Raw genomic sequence first — 20,266 nt, forward strand, 5'->3', positions numbered from 1 at the left:
ATTGGTAGAATGTAACCTATATTGCAAGCACGACTGGTACTAGAAAAACATCATAAGCCCTTATATAGATACGTTTCGGTCATCAGAAAAAAGAGGCTATGTGCGGGAACGAATATCTGGATATTCGTTCGGATGATTGACCGAATATTCGGATACCAGTTTTGGTATCCGTTGACATCCCTATATATTGATATAAGCCCCTGTCATTGCCAAGAACAACCCTGTGCAATCTACGAACCCATCTTCCCTTTTCAAGACACCAGACACGCCGTTTTCATCTGTTTACCTCTTTCACAACTACATTTTTTCCTTGCAACTCTTCTCTTAAAAGACTAACCCACACATTTTAGGCGAAATATAATTCCTCTCAAAAATCCATAAAAAGTGATTACTCTGGAAGTGTCTAGTGGTACAAAAGCTATATGTGTAAAGGGAGTCGTAAAAATCGGAAATTTTGCAAATGAAGCATTGGTGCTACGGCGAAAAAAAATCATTAAAAATGTATTTTTGGAGAATTTTATGACATAGTAGGTTGAATGTCTTGTTCTGGTTAGTACATTTTGCAACGAAAACGAATATAATTTCAATTATCCATTCTGTTGTTTTCGTTGCGACTTTTGTACCACTCATGAAATTACACTATTTATTATATTATATTGTACCAGAATTATATAGCACCCTTTACATGATAAACACGTTCAAAGGCGCCTTACACAGCGCACAGACACAGAGGGATTCTGACCAGAGGGACAAAGTTAAACAAAACAGAGAGGGAGAGAAATTCTTTTTGATACAGGCCTGTCCGGCTAACTTAGCCTAGATCTTTGCGAATAGACAGTCTGGTTCTTTAACGTGCCCAGTGTGAAGCACCAATACAATCGAAGCCGTCTTTACCAGGAAGAACCAGTTCTGGCCTCTTAGGTGGGAGACACTCGAGAGCAACTCAGAAGTTTCCAGTGCCTGGGCCGGGATTTGAACCCCGGACCTCTAGATTGACAGTCAAGCGTGTTACCACTAGACCACCAAGACACTACACTTCCATCGCTCCTCGATATTTTTGGCAATATCTATCATAATGCTAAACGTATATTTATGAAACTTCTCTCACATTTAGGCAATTTGTCAACAACATCAAAATTTCGCTGTAGCCACATAGTTCAAATGTCGATGAGATATCGTTACACGTTTTCGTAGAGACGTGACTTCCGTTGTAACATACCATTGACGTAGTTACTATAAGTGCTGTGGTAATAAATCTTTATCTCGCCTGCTATATGTTTCATGCATTTCTGTTGGTCAATAGACGTCACGTGCAAAGAGGATATATTCCATATCCTGCTAGTAATTTTTAGATATGAATTTTTGTTAAAGCAAAAGTTTCTTTGCCGTTTTCGTTCCCCTATCTAGTTTAGGCTCGTGGAGTTAGCCGTAAGTTGCGGAAGTAGAAGAATCATTCTGAGTAACTCGCCTGTTATGTATGGTGGCATATTTCTGCATACGATAACAGATAAGTTTCGCGAAAATGTATCGAGTTTTCACGAAAATCAGGAAAGTTTTCGCGAAAACATAAAAGCTTTCACAAAAAGAACTGCAAATATTAAGTGGAGAAAAATGCGTTAGTGCCCACTACTGCATAAGAAAACCAGATACGATTCGCGAAAATGGACCAATCTTTCATGAAAAACGGTAAAGCTTTCGTGAAAATAAAATGTTTTCGCGAAAATAACCTTTTATTTTCACGAGACCTTTACTGTTTTTTATGAGAGTTTGGTCCATTTTCGCGAAACTTAGTGAGAAGTCGATTCATTTTCGCGAAACTTATATGGTTATCTTATGCAGAAATATACCACCATAGACATGGATTTCCTTGACAGCGTACTGGTTCGAGTCGTGAATTCGGCCAGGTTGTAAATATTCGCCATCTGATTACCTCGGCCTTTATGCTACGCGTATTTACCGGAGAATACGGAAATGCCCGATGTTGCACGATTGGAGAAACCCGTTCTGTCTCAATTAGAAAAAAATAAGTTTAACGTTAGAGGTTATTTCTAAGGTCACGGAGATTGATTGGGCCAGCTTGTAATGACAACAGCTTTCGAGGTCAGTTGCTCAGTCAAGTGTGACTTACCGGTCCTAAGTGTTCCTTCTCAAGAGAAGGAACAAAAAATTATTGAATATTTTCTACTGAATTCGATAGTGAGAGTGAAGCCAAAGCAAGCCAAGGGAGAAAAAAGAATCAAAAACTTGAATGCTGAATTCATAATTTTAACATGTCCAAAACATTGCAGAATGATAATAATTTTACTTGGGTAATGATTACATTTTACTCTGACTTTATCATAGACTCTCCGTGTAAAATCTCAAACTTTAAACTAAAATAAAGGTATTAAATCCATATAAGATTTCGATAAAACTTTAAAATTTTATTGTTTGTAGTATCATCTGGGGCATTTGCAGTGAAAAATCTTGATTTCTAAAATAGTGTATATTTATTTCTAAAGTGTTATATTCATTGTAAATATACTTCGTTATACCCAAGTGGAAACTGGTAGGTACTTAAAAATGCAGCTCTCTGATTGGTCAGTTAGGACCCCTGATGTACGGTGATGTCATGATAAAGTTATGACTAAAATTGAACAGCAAACAAATCCATGGGTGTTTAATACACCCAAGAAATATGTTACAAAACTGATTTCTGTTGGTTTTTTTTCCACATTTACAAATTTTCAGGAGTAAAATTACTCCTATTCAATTTCAGATTTTACCATTTTACCAGTTCACAAAAATTATGATGAGTAAATACTCATAGGCCAAAAAAATTATCTGGAGCCCTGGTTTGTACTCTGTTTCTCAGTTTACTAGCTCGACTATTCACAGAATAGTAGAGCTATAATTGGACTCGCCCATGCGTCAGGGTCCGGGTCCCGATTTGGTTAAGGTTTTGTATGTAAGCTGGTATCTCAGTAACAACTTGTGGGAATGGATTGAAACTTCACAGGCTTATTCACTGTGATAAACTGACACATTGCACAGGTTCAATAACTCTGTTTTGCTTTTTAGCTCGACTATTCAAAGAATAGTAGAGCTATTGGACTCTCCCATGCGTCGGCGTCGGCGTCCCGATTTGGTTAAGGTTTTGTATGTAAGCTGGTATCTCAGTAACCACTTGTGGGAATGGATTGAAACTTCACACACTTATTCACTGTGATAAACTGACCTGCACTGCACAGGTTCCATAACTCTGTTTTGCTTTTTGACAAAATTATGCCCCCTTTTCGACTTAGAAATTGTTGGTTAAGGTTTTGTATGTAAGCTGGTATCTCAGTAACCACTTGTGGGAATGGATTGAAACTTCACACACTTGTTCACTGTGATAAACTGACCTACACTGCACAGGTTTCATAACTTTATTTTGCTTTTTACAAAATTATGCCCCTTTTTTGACTTAGAAATTCTTGGTTAAGGTTTTGTATGTAAGCTGGTATCTCAGCACCCACTGATAGGAATGGATTGAAACTTCACACACATGATCTGACATGCACTGTGTAGGTCCCATAACTCTACTTTGCATCTTTTTCAAAATTATGCCCCTTTTTCAACTATGCAGTTTTTGGTTAAATTTTTGTATGTAAGCTGGTATTTCAGTATCCACTTATGGGAAAGGATTGAAACTTCACACACTTGTTCAGTTTATGAGCTGATAAGCACTGTGAAGGTTCCATAACCCTTTCTCCCATTTTTACAAAATTATGCCCCTTTTTTCGACTTTTGTATTCATTCAATTGACAAGGCTGTTGAATAGTCGAGCGTTGCTGTCCTCCGACAGCTCTTGTTTACAAATTTATGCCCCTTTTTTGACTTTGAAATTTTTGGTTAAGGTTTTGTATGTAAGCTGGTATCTCAGTACTCACTAATGGGAATGGATTGAAACTTCGCACTTTTATTCACTGTGATAAACTGACTTACATTGCACAGGTTCCATAACTCTATTTTGCTATTTTACAAAATTATTCCCCTTTTTCGACTTAGAAATTTTTGGTTAAGGTTTTGTATGTAAGCTGGTATTTCAGTATTCACGAATGGGAATGTATTGAAACTTCACACACTTGTTCACTGTCACGATATGACATGCAGTGCAAAGGGTCAATAACTCTATTCGCATTTTATTATTGTCAGTTGATATTTTGTATATACGGATGTGCAAATCAATATTATATTTGTTCTAAACTTTCAGTTTCTGTTATTGTCTAATGTCAAAGTGATTTCATGGCCCTAACCCAATCAAAATCCCGGGAAAAGTGCTGTATAGTTAAGTTAAAAGTCCTTAACGAACATTAAAGAAACAAGATAGTATCCGTAATGTGTTGCAATTGTACCCATCGCATACTGTGTTGGAATCATTTTGTCAGTTTATTTTATATGCCTGCAATGAAAATTCATTGAATACGGAGAAGTACTTTTTATTTGACAGTGTCATACTTATGATTTGATGCAAACTTGCTCAGGGGTCAGGGATTTTACCATTTTTGGTTCTACATTAATGACAAAGAATTGCACTGAACAAATGTTTGCGGCTAGAAGAGTACACATGTGGGCTCCTGTCTCACTGGTTGTTTTCAGTCAAACATGAAACACTTATTAAAAAAAGTACTGATGACAGCGTAAATGTAGTCAGCCGGCCATATTTCTCCACCGCTTCTGTGACGAATCCTGCACCGCCGCGACGTTGGAACCACCGCTTCTGTGAAAGCTATGGCCAGTGTGGATATGAATTAGTATGTAAACAATGGGGGTTGAAAATGGCTTAATATGAAAGGGCCATTTGTTTAGTTTTTAACTATGTACAGATGGGTATAACCACATCGGGACTTCTACCAGGAAAAAGGTTAATATTTAGTGTCTTGTGCCTTTGTATTCCATCACTGTCCAAGTATAAAACACCCCAAACCCCACCTTATATCCCTCTGTCCTGACAAATCTTTAAATTTTACTTGCAACTCCTCTGATCTAGATCTTCTGGCATATATTACCCATCTTTGCATAGCTCTTGTTTAATTTGTTCTTATAGTCATGTGTGTTTCAGATTTTTAAATCAGTCATCTCCCTTTATTTACTTTGTAGAGACCGTACCATAGCTCTTCGCATTCCTCGATTTTTCAAAAAAAAAAGTGGTTTTTACAAGAGCACCGGTTACGATTAAAAATGTAAACAACGGACTCTGTCTGTAAATTATTTGAATGAATGAATGATCGTCTATCTTAGTCATAATATTGATTGACAGTGAATGCTGATGACTCCTTGTGTTGCAGAAAGGTATTTAGTTTGTATCTGTAATTTCCTATCAATTGATATCCTCTCGAAACTGGTAAAGTAATTGCTTATATTTGGACAAAGCCCACTGGTTTTGCCATTCGCCAGCTACTAAAAAGGCAAATATATAACAAAATTCAGTTCAAGGAATTGAAAACTGAACAGACTAGGCCTGAAATTGGCATATTTTAATTTATTATGAAGGAAAATGGGCAGAATGTAACTATGTTATAAGGGATTTGACCAAAGACAGAAAACTGTTGTTTGATAGGTTGCTAATAACCTGTTAAGCAATATCTATGTAAATGTTTTAAATCGAAATTATGTTGTAAAATTTAGTAGCCTTCGTTAAATTGCAGTGGCCAGCAAGAAAAACCAGTAAACAGAATTACAGTACAATAACATAATTTCAGTCAGTTTTAAATTCAGTTCAGAATATAGTAAATTTTATTTGGTAACCGTACACATTTCTTCAGATCTACAATGCAAGTTAGGCAAGCGAAGCAGAAAAAACTACTTTGTGATTGATATTTGTATTATTTAATATTAATTTTATGTAGGTTATGGCATTATTTACTTGTGTAAGACTTGGTTTTGAGGTTTTATATCACATTTTGACACTTTGAGTGTGGGGAAAGGAGGTTGTGATATAAATGTTCATGGAAAAGTTGCTATGAGTGTCACTTTTAATCTTTCAAACTTTTTTTGATTTTTCACACTTTTTTTGCACTCGCATTGTTTTGAGACATTTTGCACATAGCATACAGTTTAAGTATTTATGACTACAATGTATTAATATAGTAAAAATAGTAATAACAAAAAGAATTCATAATAAAAACTTATATGTATGAAGGAAAAATGGGCGAAGGTTACAGGCCAGATGTAGTTCCACGTTCGTGAAACAGACCATTTGAGCCGCACCACGAGAAAACCAACATAGTGCGTTTGCGACCAGCATGGGTCCAGACCAGCCTGCGCATCCGCGCAGTCTGGCCAGGATCCATGCTGTTCGCTTTCAAAGCCTATTGCAGTTAGAGAAACCGTTAGCGAACAGCATGGATTCTGACCAGACTGCGCGGATGCGCAGGCTGGTCTGAATCCTTGCTGGTCGCAAAGCCACTATGTTGGTTTTCTCATGGCACGGCTCGTTTAATGTATTGATATGAGGCTGTGTTTGTTGAATCGTGTGGGCACTTTTGCTGAAGTGAATGAAAACATTAATGCTGATGAAAACATACTAGACCTGTAGAAGAAAATTTAAGGCAAGTAATTGGAAGACAATTTTCTTATAATGGGCATTTATTCCAAGATGATAATACCCCTGTAGTAATACAAACAATTCCTATATGTTCTATATGAAATTAACATGTTCTATTTAAAATTATCAATGTTCAAATGTCTGTCGCACATACCGGTAGTTATGCCAATTTTTTAAAAAGAATTACTAACCTTATTAAAAAAATGACCTATAAACCACAAACAAACACGAAGAAAAGAAAGGGTCATGTTTCTACAGTAAGAGGGATTTTTTTTTGTCTGACAGGTCAACACTATGGAATATATTTCAAGCTGACAGCTAGAATGTCAAATATATGTCCACAATGACAAAAACAACAGAAACTGGCTTACATAAAACATGAAAATGCCACTTTAACTGGAAAAAGTTGAGGATCTTTTCTTTGCGCCATTATATATCTGGTTGCCCGTAAGTGCTTGGTTACTTTATACATGTAGGCCTACACCGTACACGCAGGCCGAAAGATTACAAGGCTAGAACTCGTCTGAGATCCATCACAGGCCACCACAATCCCCTAATCATTATTGAAAAATGTACGGCTTTTATCAAAAGAAAACTCCAGTGTCAACTACATTTAATAAATAAAGAGGCAGATCTCTAATACAACGGTGTTCCGTTTGGACAGTCGTGACTTTTTATTGAATCCTAGACCGCGATGTACGATGGTGATAATGCGATGGTGCGATGGCACGATGATGAAACAACGGTGGTGATGATGGTGAAATGGTGAAATGTCGATGTAATATCGCGTTTTCATCATCGTACCATCGCGTTTCCACCATCGTATCATCGTACCATCGTGCTTTCATCATCGTACCACCGCGGTTTCACCATCGTGCCATCGCGTTTTCATCATTCGTACCATCGCATTTTCACCATCGCCTTCCGGTGGTCATGCGCAGTGGTACAGTATATGTGTCAGTAAAATACAGTCTTGATACAATCTCATTTTCACATTGCACTATGTACCTTCAACATCATAACAAGAAGAAGCTGAGTTTGAATAATACCATGTGACTGTTACACCCAACTTTTTATTTACTTTCATGCATACATAAAATAAAAAGGACGCGGCCTTGGAGATTTTACAGTTTTAATGCACTGAACATTTCGTAAAATATTTTGCAAAACAGCAGAATCTAAATGGTATATTTTCTTCTCACAAAATACATTGAGATACATTCATCTATTGTTGACAAAAATACAAGTGCACGGGACTACGCATTTCTAACCGGAAGGCGATGGTACGATGGTGAAAACGCGATGGTACGATGGTGAAACCACGATGGTACGATGATGATAACGCGATGGCACGATGGTAAAATGCGATGGCACGATGGTACGATGATGAAAACGCGATGGCACGATGGTGCGATGGTGAAAACGCGATGGTACGATGATGAAAACGCGATATAAAATCGACATTCACCATCGTACCATCGCACAATCGCGATTTCATCATCGTGCCATCGCGTTTTCACCATCGTACCATCGTTGTTTCATCATCGTGCCATTGCGCCATCACGTTTTCGTCATCGTACCATCGTGCATCTCGGTTTAGTATTTGAAGTAAGTCACGATTGTCCAAACGGAACACCGGACTAAAACAGTCCAGTATATTGACAGCTTGTATTTTTCTGTTCGAAGAAGATTACAAGTCAAGGGTCATCTTACAAAGTATTGAAGTAAGATTGTATCATTATTTATCATAGTGTTTGAAATCCAACACTTAAAAATGGCCTGAAAGTCTCACTTTTGTTTTTTAGTGAAAAACAAAATGGCTGCCATTTCTGAATACTTTTTGTACACCGAAAGAAATCGACGTCATTTGGATTATACATATGATTTACTTCAAACTTTTCCAGTATATACATATTTGAAACTCGATATCTAGAACTCGCTTTTCTCAAAATTTCGGCTATAGGAGAGATCGGCGTGACGTAACGCATTTTAAAATACCTGTTTATCTGGTGGTGGGCAAAACAAAATTAATGACTTTATATCATTTGTGTATGGGATCGGAATTTTTTATTTTTAGTAACTTTTTCGCTCATGTATGGATTTTCAAAATTCAAAAAGTTTCAAGTTAAAATACTTATAACTTTCATATTTTCGTATTCAAATATCTTTTATAAATGAATAACCGTTTTAAATGACATTTAATTCTAATAGCGGCGTAGTGATTTTCAAAACTTTTGAAAAAAAACAAAACAAGAAAACAAAAAAAAAAAAAAAAAAAAACAACAAAAACAAAAACAAACAAAAAAACTGTAAGTTAAGCGTTCATAGTTAATCCTTTTTATTTCGAAATAACAATCAAAAGTAATTAATAAATTGCTTGTTTTGACCTTTCCATTGATAAAAAAAAAAATATTGATATAATCTGTGTTTTAAAAAAGTTAAGGCCTTTAGAAAAAAACATCTCAATTTACAAAAAACATGAACGTTCGGCTTCTGCCTACCCGGTTACTGTCTTTTCAGTTCTAAAAATAGAAATTACAACGGATTTGTATACAAACACGATCTCTCCTGTATCGAAGACATTTTAAAGTCCCGTCCCGAAAACAACGTGCACACCATATCATTTTAAATCGAATTTCGGTTACCTCGAAGTATAACGCTCGGTCCCATGGAATTCGAGATAGCGGATTTCAGCTATATATATAATATATAATACAATGTATAAAGCGTACTTAAACATTCAAGAGAAGAGGACTTCCAGGAGGTCTCCGAAATTAGAATGTTGGAAACGAGGAAATGAACGAAATTGTAATAAAAATATTAATTCTTGTTTTGCATGTTTGCTTTGAAACTGTCAAAAGTGCTTGTGTAAAAGTTCTCTGATATTTGACTCCCTGTTTTCAATTTAAGCAGCGCTGTATAAATTGAATGTTTCCCAGACTCTGATGAAGTCGGGGGTGCAAATCCAAGAGGCCAAAGTGGTCGTCTGCAGCAGAGCCGTGTTCTCATGATCTTATTCGGACTACCAGTTCAAGGATTTCTCTCACAGATCTGAACATAGCTCCCGAGGCAACCTGTTTCCCGCCACTCCGGCAAATGAGGCTCATATCTTCTGCAAAATATTTCCAGAGATGACATTTTCGTTGACATCGGCCCATTACCATCCTGACCATACTGTTTTTGCGGAGCAGGACCGTGATTTTTGGTACTGACATGCGCTTTTTCCGCAACAGGCTGACTGATTCCTGGTAATGTTTCTGGCGCATGCGCACTTGTTGCCGGTGGTCTATCGACAATGTTTGGTTGTGTTGTTTCGGTGTCCGGTCGTGTTATTTCTACATTTGGTTGTGTTGATTGTAAAGCTTTTTTCTCGAACAATCTGTCGAAAATGTTTGTTGTTTGATAGGAATTGCCTGGTGGTGTTGTGAAATGGTTATGCTGATGTCCGCCTCCCAACAAAAACCCGTACGGCGAAGTTGGGGTGGAAGTATACGGGGTTACATTGGTATTTGATGCTTCTATAAGGGATGGAATTATAAATGTGTTCAGTAGATTAGATAAATGGTCATCAAAATTTCGAGCACCTGCACTGGAGGGTAGATGAGAAGTGAAAGCGTGTTGGTTGAATGAAGGTAAGCGTGTGACGCTTTTGGGGCTGTCGTCTGCAAGTTGTCCTATGTCATCCATTATATTCCATTCAGCTGGAAAAAAGTTATTTATTTATAGTTTCTGAGAGTGAGAGATGCGAATGGAATCGGTTAGGCTACACATAATATCTATTATTCATAAAAATCTAATATTTTAACTGGAAAAAAACCCAAAAGAAACCTATCAAAATAGAAAAATCGTAGGCATATCTTTTCACTTTTCGGTCCATGATTTAACGCTATTCCAAAATTCTGGTTGCTCTGAAATAATACATTTTTAAAAATCTATTTACGAGTTAAAAGGTAGTAGGGGCCTCCGCGGAAGAGCGGTAAATGCCCTTGACTTTTAATTACTCATTTCACAACATTATGGATTCGAAGGCTGCCTTGGGATTAGAACTTTTGCCCTGGGGAAGCCATCCAACTGGTTTTACGAAAGCAGATGATTTTACCAAGATTTCCAATCGTGCCTGAAGTAATTCTCGGAGGGCCATTTGGCTTTTTGTCCACTTTTTAAAGCATTGAAGTCACTATTTGACCCATAAATGTGTCGGTGCGACATTAGACCCAATCAAAGCAAAGCAAAGCAAATTATAAATAGGTTTCTAAAATTTACTCTGAAATGCAAGTTTAACACATCGATGCGCATGCGCATAAGATATGGAGTAAAAGCCAAGACTTTTGCTTGATTTTTCATTGAATAATTCAGAAGGTTTACGCAACTATATCCGCATCTGAATTGGTCATAAACACAGATCACACACAAACTTACGATCATATGGTATAGAAAGACTGTTTGCTATTTCCTCTTCAATATTTTCAAGAATGCCAGTTTCATTCCTCCTCAGGTCATAGAGACAGCATCCTATATAAAGATATAAACAGCGTATAAAAGGTTTATTTCAAAAGTGCATGTACTTTGATCTGTGATGTTTCTTTCCTTCGTAAGCTGAAGGTATAAAGACGGCATCTTGTCTAAAACATATCATATTTATAAACAATAAATAATAGGTTTGTTATATATATTACTATATTGTATATTGCTATTTTGTACCCAACAAAATACATGTAACTTGTATATTACTCATTCTCGACATGTATTCCTGATGGAAACCATTGACAATGAGGGTATGGGTGAAGAAAAGCCATTTTCCCTTTTGATGCTGAGCACCAACCAAGGGAGCTACTGGTACTATTTTTCACGTTATTAGTATATGACGTGGCTGAGGATCGAGCCCACGACCTCTAGCTTTTGAAACTATCAAGGCTGTCAGTGCGGATGTTTTATTTTAATATGCTTGTTTCACAAGAACACCGGTTATATAGGGATATAATAAAGCGCGTATTACAGCGCCACCTGTTACATTGCCATAATGTCAGTATCTGTAACAGTTTCGTCTTAACAGTAACGGTACAGCATTGCGGTAAATGTCAATGACAACGGTGTGGTAAAGGGGAACTATATGGTAAAGTAACGACATACTCTATAAACTTTGAGTACACTTTAAAAAGGTGAAAGAGCCACCATAGCCTTTGAAGTTGTTACCTCAGTTGCACAATAAATCTGTACCAACAGCCGTACATAGTAACTAATAGTTTTCACTTTTTTTTGCAATATTTATCTCCCTTGAAAAATCCGGCAGCCATTTTGGGGATCAAAATTCTAGATATCTTATTGATAGTAAAGTTGTAAGGAAACTTGTAATTTACATAAAAAAATACGCAGTTAGTTACAAAATACGAAAATACGGAATGTCACAGCTTTATGGGAAAGGCTTTTGTAATTTTCAGCAACTTTTATGTTCAAAATGGCGGCCATTAGAGATATAATCTGCACTTTATGCGAAACATTGAACTGAAAGGTGGACTGGCGTTGCGTAATAACACAAAACGGAAATGTAACGGTGACAGAAATGAAACCTTCAGCTCAATTGTTTTAAACTTTTGAAAACTTATTTTAATTAATGTTTTAAATACATAACTATTATACGAACCTACAATTGCAGACATTCAATTATTTGCGACTAAATGAATAGCATTTTTTCTTTCATCTTAAAATAAATATACTGACCGATAAATTTTTGTATTTCTTTCACCATGAATTCTGGAATGGTCTTGGTCTCGTTGTTTGTATTCAGTGGGGCTCCTCTCACAGTTGCGCAATGTTCCTGAAATAAATGAAGGTTAATTTCTTTTAAAAGGTTTAGCTGCATTTTGAATACGCAGAATAGTATTTTTTAGATGAAAATTTGTTCCAATTAACATTTAAATCTCTCTAAATTTATGCTCGGTTGCTATTGCAGATTATTGCACTTTTTTGAAACGAATTTTTGCGCGCATAAATTTATTTCACATCTTTTAAAATGAATTAATGAGCGCATTTATTCGATTAAAATACAGGTAAAACACCGTTCGCTCGAGCAATTCATGTGGTCCTGGCCGATTTCCTTCTATTTTCTGTGTGAAGTTATCATGGCTGGGTCGAGCATCTATAGCTCGATCGCTCGAGCATGACACCTGGTCCAGGGCTGTGTATCAATTTACTTTTCGTTGCCTTTTTGCAAATTCGAGCAGAGGTGTCAACATCGGTCAGAGAGCTCAAATTGAATGACACCGACCACTGGAAGAGTTAAGGCATTCGTCATTATAATTAATGCTGTCTTTAAATATTCAAAGAGAATTTAAAATGATTTTAGGGGCTGAAATATTAGATTTTATGTAAATTTGGCGTTCCATACAAAATGATACTTGTTTCTAGCTACCTGGAACGTAAGGTATAAGACAACTAAAATTGATGACTTGTGCCGTGTTTGATTTATCGTATCATTCCTCATTCTTTATATTTCGAATTCCTTTAAGCTGTATGTTTCCAGAATATCCATTCTCTGTTCATATAGAAAGATCCAATTTAAAAAGCGATATGTATTGTACATACGTTAACATATAAAATAAAACACTGACTGGCCATCCATCGTTTTTTTCTCAGTTAAAATGAGCTCGTATTAGCCTTGTCCTTTTAGTTTAGAAGTTTGGCTAATTGCCGTAACACGTTCCTAAACGGATCATTGCTGAGGCTAAAAACCTTATGTCATACAGACAGACTTACCTTTGCGTCTGAGATGTGGACAGGCGACCGGATAAAATGGTAGCACTTTTTGTTGTAATAGGTCCAATTTCCAGGGCAATCATTTTTCACATCTGTTTAAAAAGATAAAATATTGTAAGTACAAAACTCATCTCAAAGGTATGGTGGTTGATTAAGGATATTTTGTTATGTCGCTTTGGCATGCGCGTCATGGAGTTTTGTCGCTCAATAAAGTTGTTGTGTGCTGTTTTAACGTGTTGTCCGGCGCCAAAACAAAACAAAACTATTTTAAATTTCATATTGACGCCTTGGCGCGCGTGCAAGGATGTCAAAACGAAATGTTTTACATAAACCGTGCACACGCCATTGCGACATAACGAAATGTCCTTAACCAGCCACCATAGATAGGTATGTTAAACGTACGGAAGCGCTGCATGCGATTGTAATATCACATTCTTGAGCGTTTTTTTAAGTTTCAGAATGTCAGGTTATACCCACCATTTCCCGTTTCGAGTGATGATGCGTTTTGTTTCTGACCCGTAGTCGGTCGTTGTTCCGGAAACACAGAGTTAGAATCACTTCCGGGAGTTAGCAACGGTTGTTCATTCGTCTTCAGGACTGGAATAAAATAGGGTAGATATATGCCGTTATCCCATTTGAAATCACTGGAAATGTGTTCAAAGTTTTTACTTGCTTTGGGGTGAAGATGCGACACGTAGATTTTGCAGATCTTTCAGATATTCCTATGACTTTCTTTTCTGATGAAGTCGTACTTTAGAAGATTTTTTTTTCTATGAAATTTACGGTTCAAAACCGCTTACAGACACCAAATAAGAAAATAGTGCGAAAAAATGGCATATCTAAATATTTTCCTTACATTCAAAGCATTGTTTTGTTGCTGAAATCACCGTGATAAGAGATCTATGCGTGACATTCAGGCAGCATCTTTATTATAAAATGATAGCTTTACAGAATTTGTCCTGGAAAGTTAAGGCACTACTACAATTTGGGTTGTCACTTTAGCTGTTTTTACAGCGCGCCTGTTTCACTGACATCAAACAAGATCTTCACTTTTTTTTCGATTTTTATTCAGCATTGAGTTCTGTAAGTAAATGTAAGTTACAGTTATCTAAAATAGGCAATGATGTGTGCTGCAGCCATTGGAATTTTCTCAATTTTATACAGAATGCTTGAAAGAAGACCAGTTATTTAGTGTGTTGGTACTTGTATACTCATCAGTAAAGTCGATGATATACTCAACCATTTAAATACACGGTTACTTACCAGCAAAGTATATGATAGTGCCTAGAATGCCAAATACAACACTTGTACACAACAACACGCAGATGAAATATCTTATGCAAGACCGTTCGTGTTTCTGTCTCTCTTGATATGTTTCGTCAAAGCTGTCGTTATTTTCGCACTTTTTATCAATCGTGGCTGCGTCCTCTACTTCAAGAGATATTTGCTGGGAGGACTCTTAAAATAAAAGGTATGAACAGATTAAATTATGTATGACTGGATGGACATATTCATTTGAGTCAACGAAGTGCTGTTCTTCTTCCGGTCTGCGCTGAATTTAACGTTCGGTAATGTTTGGCTTTTACCAGTGGACTTCGGGCCGTGTACGTCAATTAACGCGAGTAACAGAGTGTGGTTCAACCAAACGGAGCCACATAGGGCTTTCGGTACAGGAGCCACATACATCCTCAACGTCGTCCACAAAATACTGATTATTTCATAATTTGGAAGTTAAATACTATTTTTCTTTTGTATTTGTAATCAAAGCATAGTTCATATACACAATATTATGAACAAGATTATTACAAAATATATTAAAAATTTGGTATAAAAATGGGAATATCACGCAAATTATAGCAAGATTGCAGAAAAGTTGTGAAATGTCTTCAGGTATTTTGACGTGGCCTTTATAGCGCCGTATAAATGCACACGTTCCCTTTTTATTTCAATTTTGATACTTTACCCACACACCTAGAACTGTAAAAATCTGTCTTTTCATTGCACTAATAGACAACGTAAAGTGAAGTGAATTAAAGTTATTTACCTGTACAGACTGTGGACGGAGCTTCACTAAGTTCATCCATTTTAACCGGTCTGAAAAGCAGATCAAGGTAGTTATGTATTTTTTCTTTAACTCGAAGTCACAGCTAAACTTCGCTTATCCACATAACACGGAATAAATCACGGATCAGCCATATTTTGCCAAAAGCTACCCATTACTGGCTTGTGTAAAGAAGAGTCTGCTGAGAGAGCCCTTTGAGGTTTTGCTGTCTGTTCGAACAATCTTTTTTAAAATATGAAAATCGAATTTTAAGGTAGCGGACCCGTAAAGACATAATAATTCTCTCTGTTATTTTGGGAAATATGGCCATTAATGTAGCTCATAGCGAGCAATGGTTTCCATAACGACCGAAGAATGCCGAAATCGAACGGAAATTGTCGAGTGCCGTTATGGGTTCGATACCTTGAATGGGCACACGTCAGGATTAATGCCGCCTTTTTTGTAAACAAAGTGATTCAATAATTTATTCTTTAAAACATCCGTGTTAAATGTAAAATATGTAGAAGAGGTACTGCGTTAGTCACGCAGTAAATATTAGTATAAATAGAAGGGATTTAACTTACTTCATGTCTGGCTTTAAAATCAGTACATACTTCTTGAATGGCTAATCAGTCAAAAATTAAAATTATTACCCGCGGAATGACTTGTCGCGCAATAGTTAAAGATTTTGCCCGCGTTTTTGAAAGCATTTTACTTATTAGTCAAATAAACATGTGTTGAATATAGAACGGTCGAACATCACAATGTGCGGACAGGCAATTTATCTAAGGAGTCGTGTGATTATAAATTGTGTTATTACATGTACATCATATCTTATATAAATCGCGGTCCATAGTTTGTGCTATATAACCGTGCCATATCAAACACGTTTACTGGGCTAATTATTAAAAAATACAACCTCCACCCCCCACCCCCCATCCAAAAAAAAAATGTCATGTAATACAACCATCACTTATTGAATGGTTTGCCAGTCAATAAGTGTTTAATGTTATATTGCGATTTACATCTTGGGGCTTGCCCAATGTACTTGAAATAACAAAAAGATAAACTACAAAAAACTTACCACTTAGTTCCACTACAATACCGCGACAATACCCCGACACTGTCTCAGAATCTTAAATAGGCAACGAATACCCGTTAACCACTTAGGCCAAAGCTAATTTATTATGCGTTTGATAAATGCCATAAGTCTTATACTTTTTTGTGAGTAGTGAAGGTGTATGGTACAATTTTAACACAGATTTTCCAAGAGCTTTAGGTAGTGGACCTGTCATGAATTTCGGCAATTTCCGTGTGATTAGACAGCCCGGACCAGTACGCGGACGCAACCAGTACGCGGACGCTACCAGTACGCTGACACTTACATTTTCTGCGATGTCTATGTATTCTCGTTAGGCATTTCGCCACCCTTCGGACGCAACTACTCGTATAGCTCCAAATCTATATGTCTTTCCGTTAAAACGGAAAATATTGAAAAAACGCACGTAGAATATGTATATTGGCCATTGTCACTTCGTGTCGGGCCATAACCTTAATACAGAAATCGCAAAACAACTAGTCAGCAGAAGCTCTGTGGGATAAATGGGCGCTTCTTCTATTCCTGATCCCACGGCATAAGTAACCTGTGCCACACACACACACACACACACACACACACACACACACACACAATGCATACTTTTTGAAAAAAAGCCATTGTCAGTGTTTAGGGACTGATTTCCAGATTTTGTCCAAAATGATCTTTCTTTAAAATTGAAATCTGGTCAAATTTTGAACATTGGAACATAAGTTTTTGTTTCAAAACTATCTTTAAAAATGCGAAATAAAATGAAAATAGATAGATAGATAGATAGATAGATAGATAACATGTCCGAATCGGGAATCGAACCCGGGCAGCCTTCGCAATAGAAAACTTTAATACCGTCTATTCTTGGTCAGTACACCACGCAGGAAAATTTGCACTTAATCTATCGTTAAATGTAGTGCCTACTGCTAGTTTACATCCGTTACCCCATTACGAACGATGGAAAGATTAGTTAAACAACGCAAAAAAATATAACGTGGCCTCAATTAATCTATTTTGAGGAAAAGCATCACGATTTTTATTTGTCAAAAGAAGTTCAGCGTTAAATCAATTTAGGCGAACTGTCAGATTTAATTATAAAATCACGGCCTTACCACTGGACGTGCGATTTAGTCAGTTTATCAAAAGGAAAGTGTGAGTTTTTGCGCTAATAATATAAATTATAATCAACCATATAGCACGATAGTTCCATCTCAATTAAAACTTACATCTTCAAACACACGTGTCAGTTTGAGCCATTGTTGAAATCATTTAGTTATGGAAGACAGGAAAAAGTATGTTCGTTATTAAGAATGTCTTCCCTAAACTTACTGATGAGCTAGCGAAATGTAATATGTGTGAATTCAAATGTTAAGTATTAATTTACAGACCAATTTGCCCGCCGCATGGATCCCATTTAAGGCTTTGATTGTTATTGTCGCACACGCTAGAAGGTGTAGTATAATTTTGTTCTGTGTACATCACTCACGGAACACGTTCTTAGCGTCCTGGTATATCAAACGTATACACTTTTCAAGAGGAGCTCGCCAAAAGATGGACGAAGGGATCGCCAAATACAAGGAAAGAAAAAACTCGCTTACTTGACGTCTTCCAATTAGGTGTCGTCAATGGACCGTCATTAAAAATATATATTAAAATTCATATACTTTCTCATGTTAAGATTGTTTAGGTTAGGAATGCTATACAGGATTTGATTTATATGATCAATGTTTTCTTACTAAAGATAGTAAACATGTTCTGTGTCTCCACGACGATGGTGAGTTCTGTTACAAATTTAATACCTTATTTCAACAAACAGACAATATGGTTCTCCTCAGAATCAGAAATGGTTGTACTTTTCAGGTCTACAGGTCGATCTGCAGAGCGAAAGCAATTGTAGATGAGAGGAGTTTTGAAATCTGTGAAATAGGACTGATACAAACCGGAAGTTAACATGTGCCTATATATTTCGCCTTTCTCTTTTCCCAATAATATCTAATTTTCCACTTCATTCAACTTAGAAAAAGTAATTGTCATTTTAGAGTTTTCAAAGAAAGGGAGGTGAGGGGCGAGGGAGGGGGGAATGGGGCTTTGTCAATTTTTCAATTTGTTCGTGGGATTTTGTCCTGCATTCGGAAGTTCAAACATGCTATTGCAAGTTTGTATTTCGTAAAAAGTGTTTAGTGTTATTCACCATCTTTTTGATTAGGTTGTTCGGTATTCAGGGGTCATTTTACATTATATAGAAACGGTTTTGAAAATAGGTGGCGACTATAAATAAACTTACATTAAAACAAACCGTTTAAGTTCAAGGCTTACAGTACATACTGTTGCGATGGCCTGTCCTCGTTATATTGCAACATGGTTTTTTAGCACATACTGAGTATTCATTGAATATATACAGGAATTAGAGACTGTCGCATCTGAAGACTTAGAAACAACCATTTTGGTTTGACACACCGTGTATCTAATGATGTTTTAACAGCAGTCTTATACTGTTGTCTTGACAAAAAAGATTGAAGGAAATGTTTTGCATGATAAACACATTACCAGCCTTTTTACAACTATGGAAATGTACTAGAAGAATTACGCTGCAGAACATGTGTCGAACCGCGGCATGAGAAAACCAACATAGTGGGTTTGCGACCAGCATGGATCCAGACCAGCCTGCGCATCCGCGCAGTCTGGTCAGGATCCATGCTGTTCGCTTTTAAAGCCTTTTGGAATTGGAGAAACTGTTAGCGAACAGCATGGATCCTGGCCAGACTGCGCGGATGCGCAGGCTGGTCTGGATCCATGCTGGTCGCAAACCCACTATGTTGGTTTTCCCATGGCACGGCTCATTTGTATTTATTATTCTTTCATCAACATCTGTTGTGACTGGACATGTTGCCATAATCTTCCTTCCAACATTGATATAATATGTTAAAGTATCCCTTAAACATTTTGCTTAGTGCCTTTCTGCGCAGGACTGGGACTCAATTCTACTAAAGAAAGAGAAATTCACACTTTTTCAGTTTATATATGTTTGCACTTATATTTTATATATTGATATTTTAGTTGGGATTAAAAATTAGTCACAGGAAGCCAGGAGTGGAGAAAAATTAAGCCTGACAACATTATTACGATTGTTTACGGGATGAATTAGTTTTTTTTTTAAAGCAATGCTAAATCTAACCCGTGAGACGCACATTGCAATGTAGCATTACATTTTTAAACTATAATTACATACAGTTGGTATAAAGGCAACAAAGTTATAGCCAGGACAAATAATGTGAAATGTTTCAAAACCCCGTTCAGGCACGTAGGAAGCATTTTCATATCGCGGGAGGGTGGGGGGGGGGGGGTTGGGAGGGGCACACATTTTGAAAATTAGCCCACCTATAACAAACCCAGTTCCATGAAACGTCAAACAAAAATTACCTTAATTGGTCAAATTATTGGGGGGGGGGGGGGGGGGGTGCTGGGGGCGCCCCCGGCCCCTCTGTTACTACGGCTCTACCATTGACCCCTCTTGGCCTTGAAGATTGGTTCAAAACTGTAATTGATATTTTTGCTAAGACTTTTTTGAAATGGGAAGAAATATTAACAATGTTATGACAGATTGGCAGACAAACAAGCAATGTATACCATGACTAAGATGAGCCCGCCCGCTTGGCTCAGTAGGTAAAGCGTTGGTCTATTGATCACAGGGTCGTGAGTATGTTCTCCGTGGCGATTTGATAAAAGACATTGTGTCCTAGACCTCTGATTTATGTGGAAAAGTTGGCAGTTACTTGCGGAGAACAGGTTTGTACTGGTACAGAATCAAAGTACACTG

The 20,266-nt window shown here is 37.0% G+C and overlaps 1 protein-coding gene across 1 annotated transcript; it reads right to left on the reverse strand.

Moving 5' to 3' along the window:
* Nucleotides 1-8,950: 8,950 nt before the first annotated feature.
* LOC123542072 (uncharacterized) lies at nt 8,951-15,411 on the reverse strand. Its single transcript, XM_053531696.1, has 7 exons — nt 15,366-15,411; nt 14,585-14,779; nt 13,799-13,918; nt 13,322-13,413; nt 12,287-12,383; nt 10,988-11,080; nt 8,951-10,269 (listed from the first exon to the last, which is right to left on the reverse strand). The coding sequence occupies exons 1-7, from the start codon at nt 15,403-15,405 to the stop codon at nt 9,599-9,601; spliced, it is 1,308 nt and encodes a 435-aa protein (XP_053387671.1). The 5' UTR covers nt 15,406-15,411; the 3' UTR covers nt 8,951-9,598.
* Nucleotides 15,412-20,266: the final 4,855 nt, after the last annotated feature.

The sequence above is a fragment of the Mercenaria mercenaria genome, chromosome 19 (assembly GCF_021730395.1).
Source record: "Mercenaria mercenaria strain notata chromosome 19, MADL_Memer_1, whole genome shotgun sequence".
Classification (NCBI taxonomy): domain Eukaryota; kingdom Metazoa; phylum Mollusca; class Bivalvia; order Venerida; family Veneridae; genus Mercenaria; species Mercenaria mercenaria.

Bases quoted from the DNA above. Each gene is read 5' to 3' on its own strand.
- LOC123542072 (XM_053531696.1), bottom strand. From the start codon at position 15,405: ATGGATGAACTTAGTGAAGCTCCGTCCACAGTCTGTACAG. The intron at 13,414-13,798 runs GTGGGTATAACC...CTTTTTAAACAG, and splicing joins ATCACTCGAAACGGGAAATG to ATGTGAAAAATGATTGCCCT. The intron at 10,270-10,987 runs GTAAGTTTGTGT...ACTTTTTTCCAG, and splicing joins TCTTTCTATACCATATGATC to CTGAATGGAATATAATGGAT.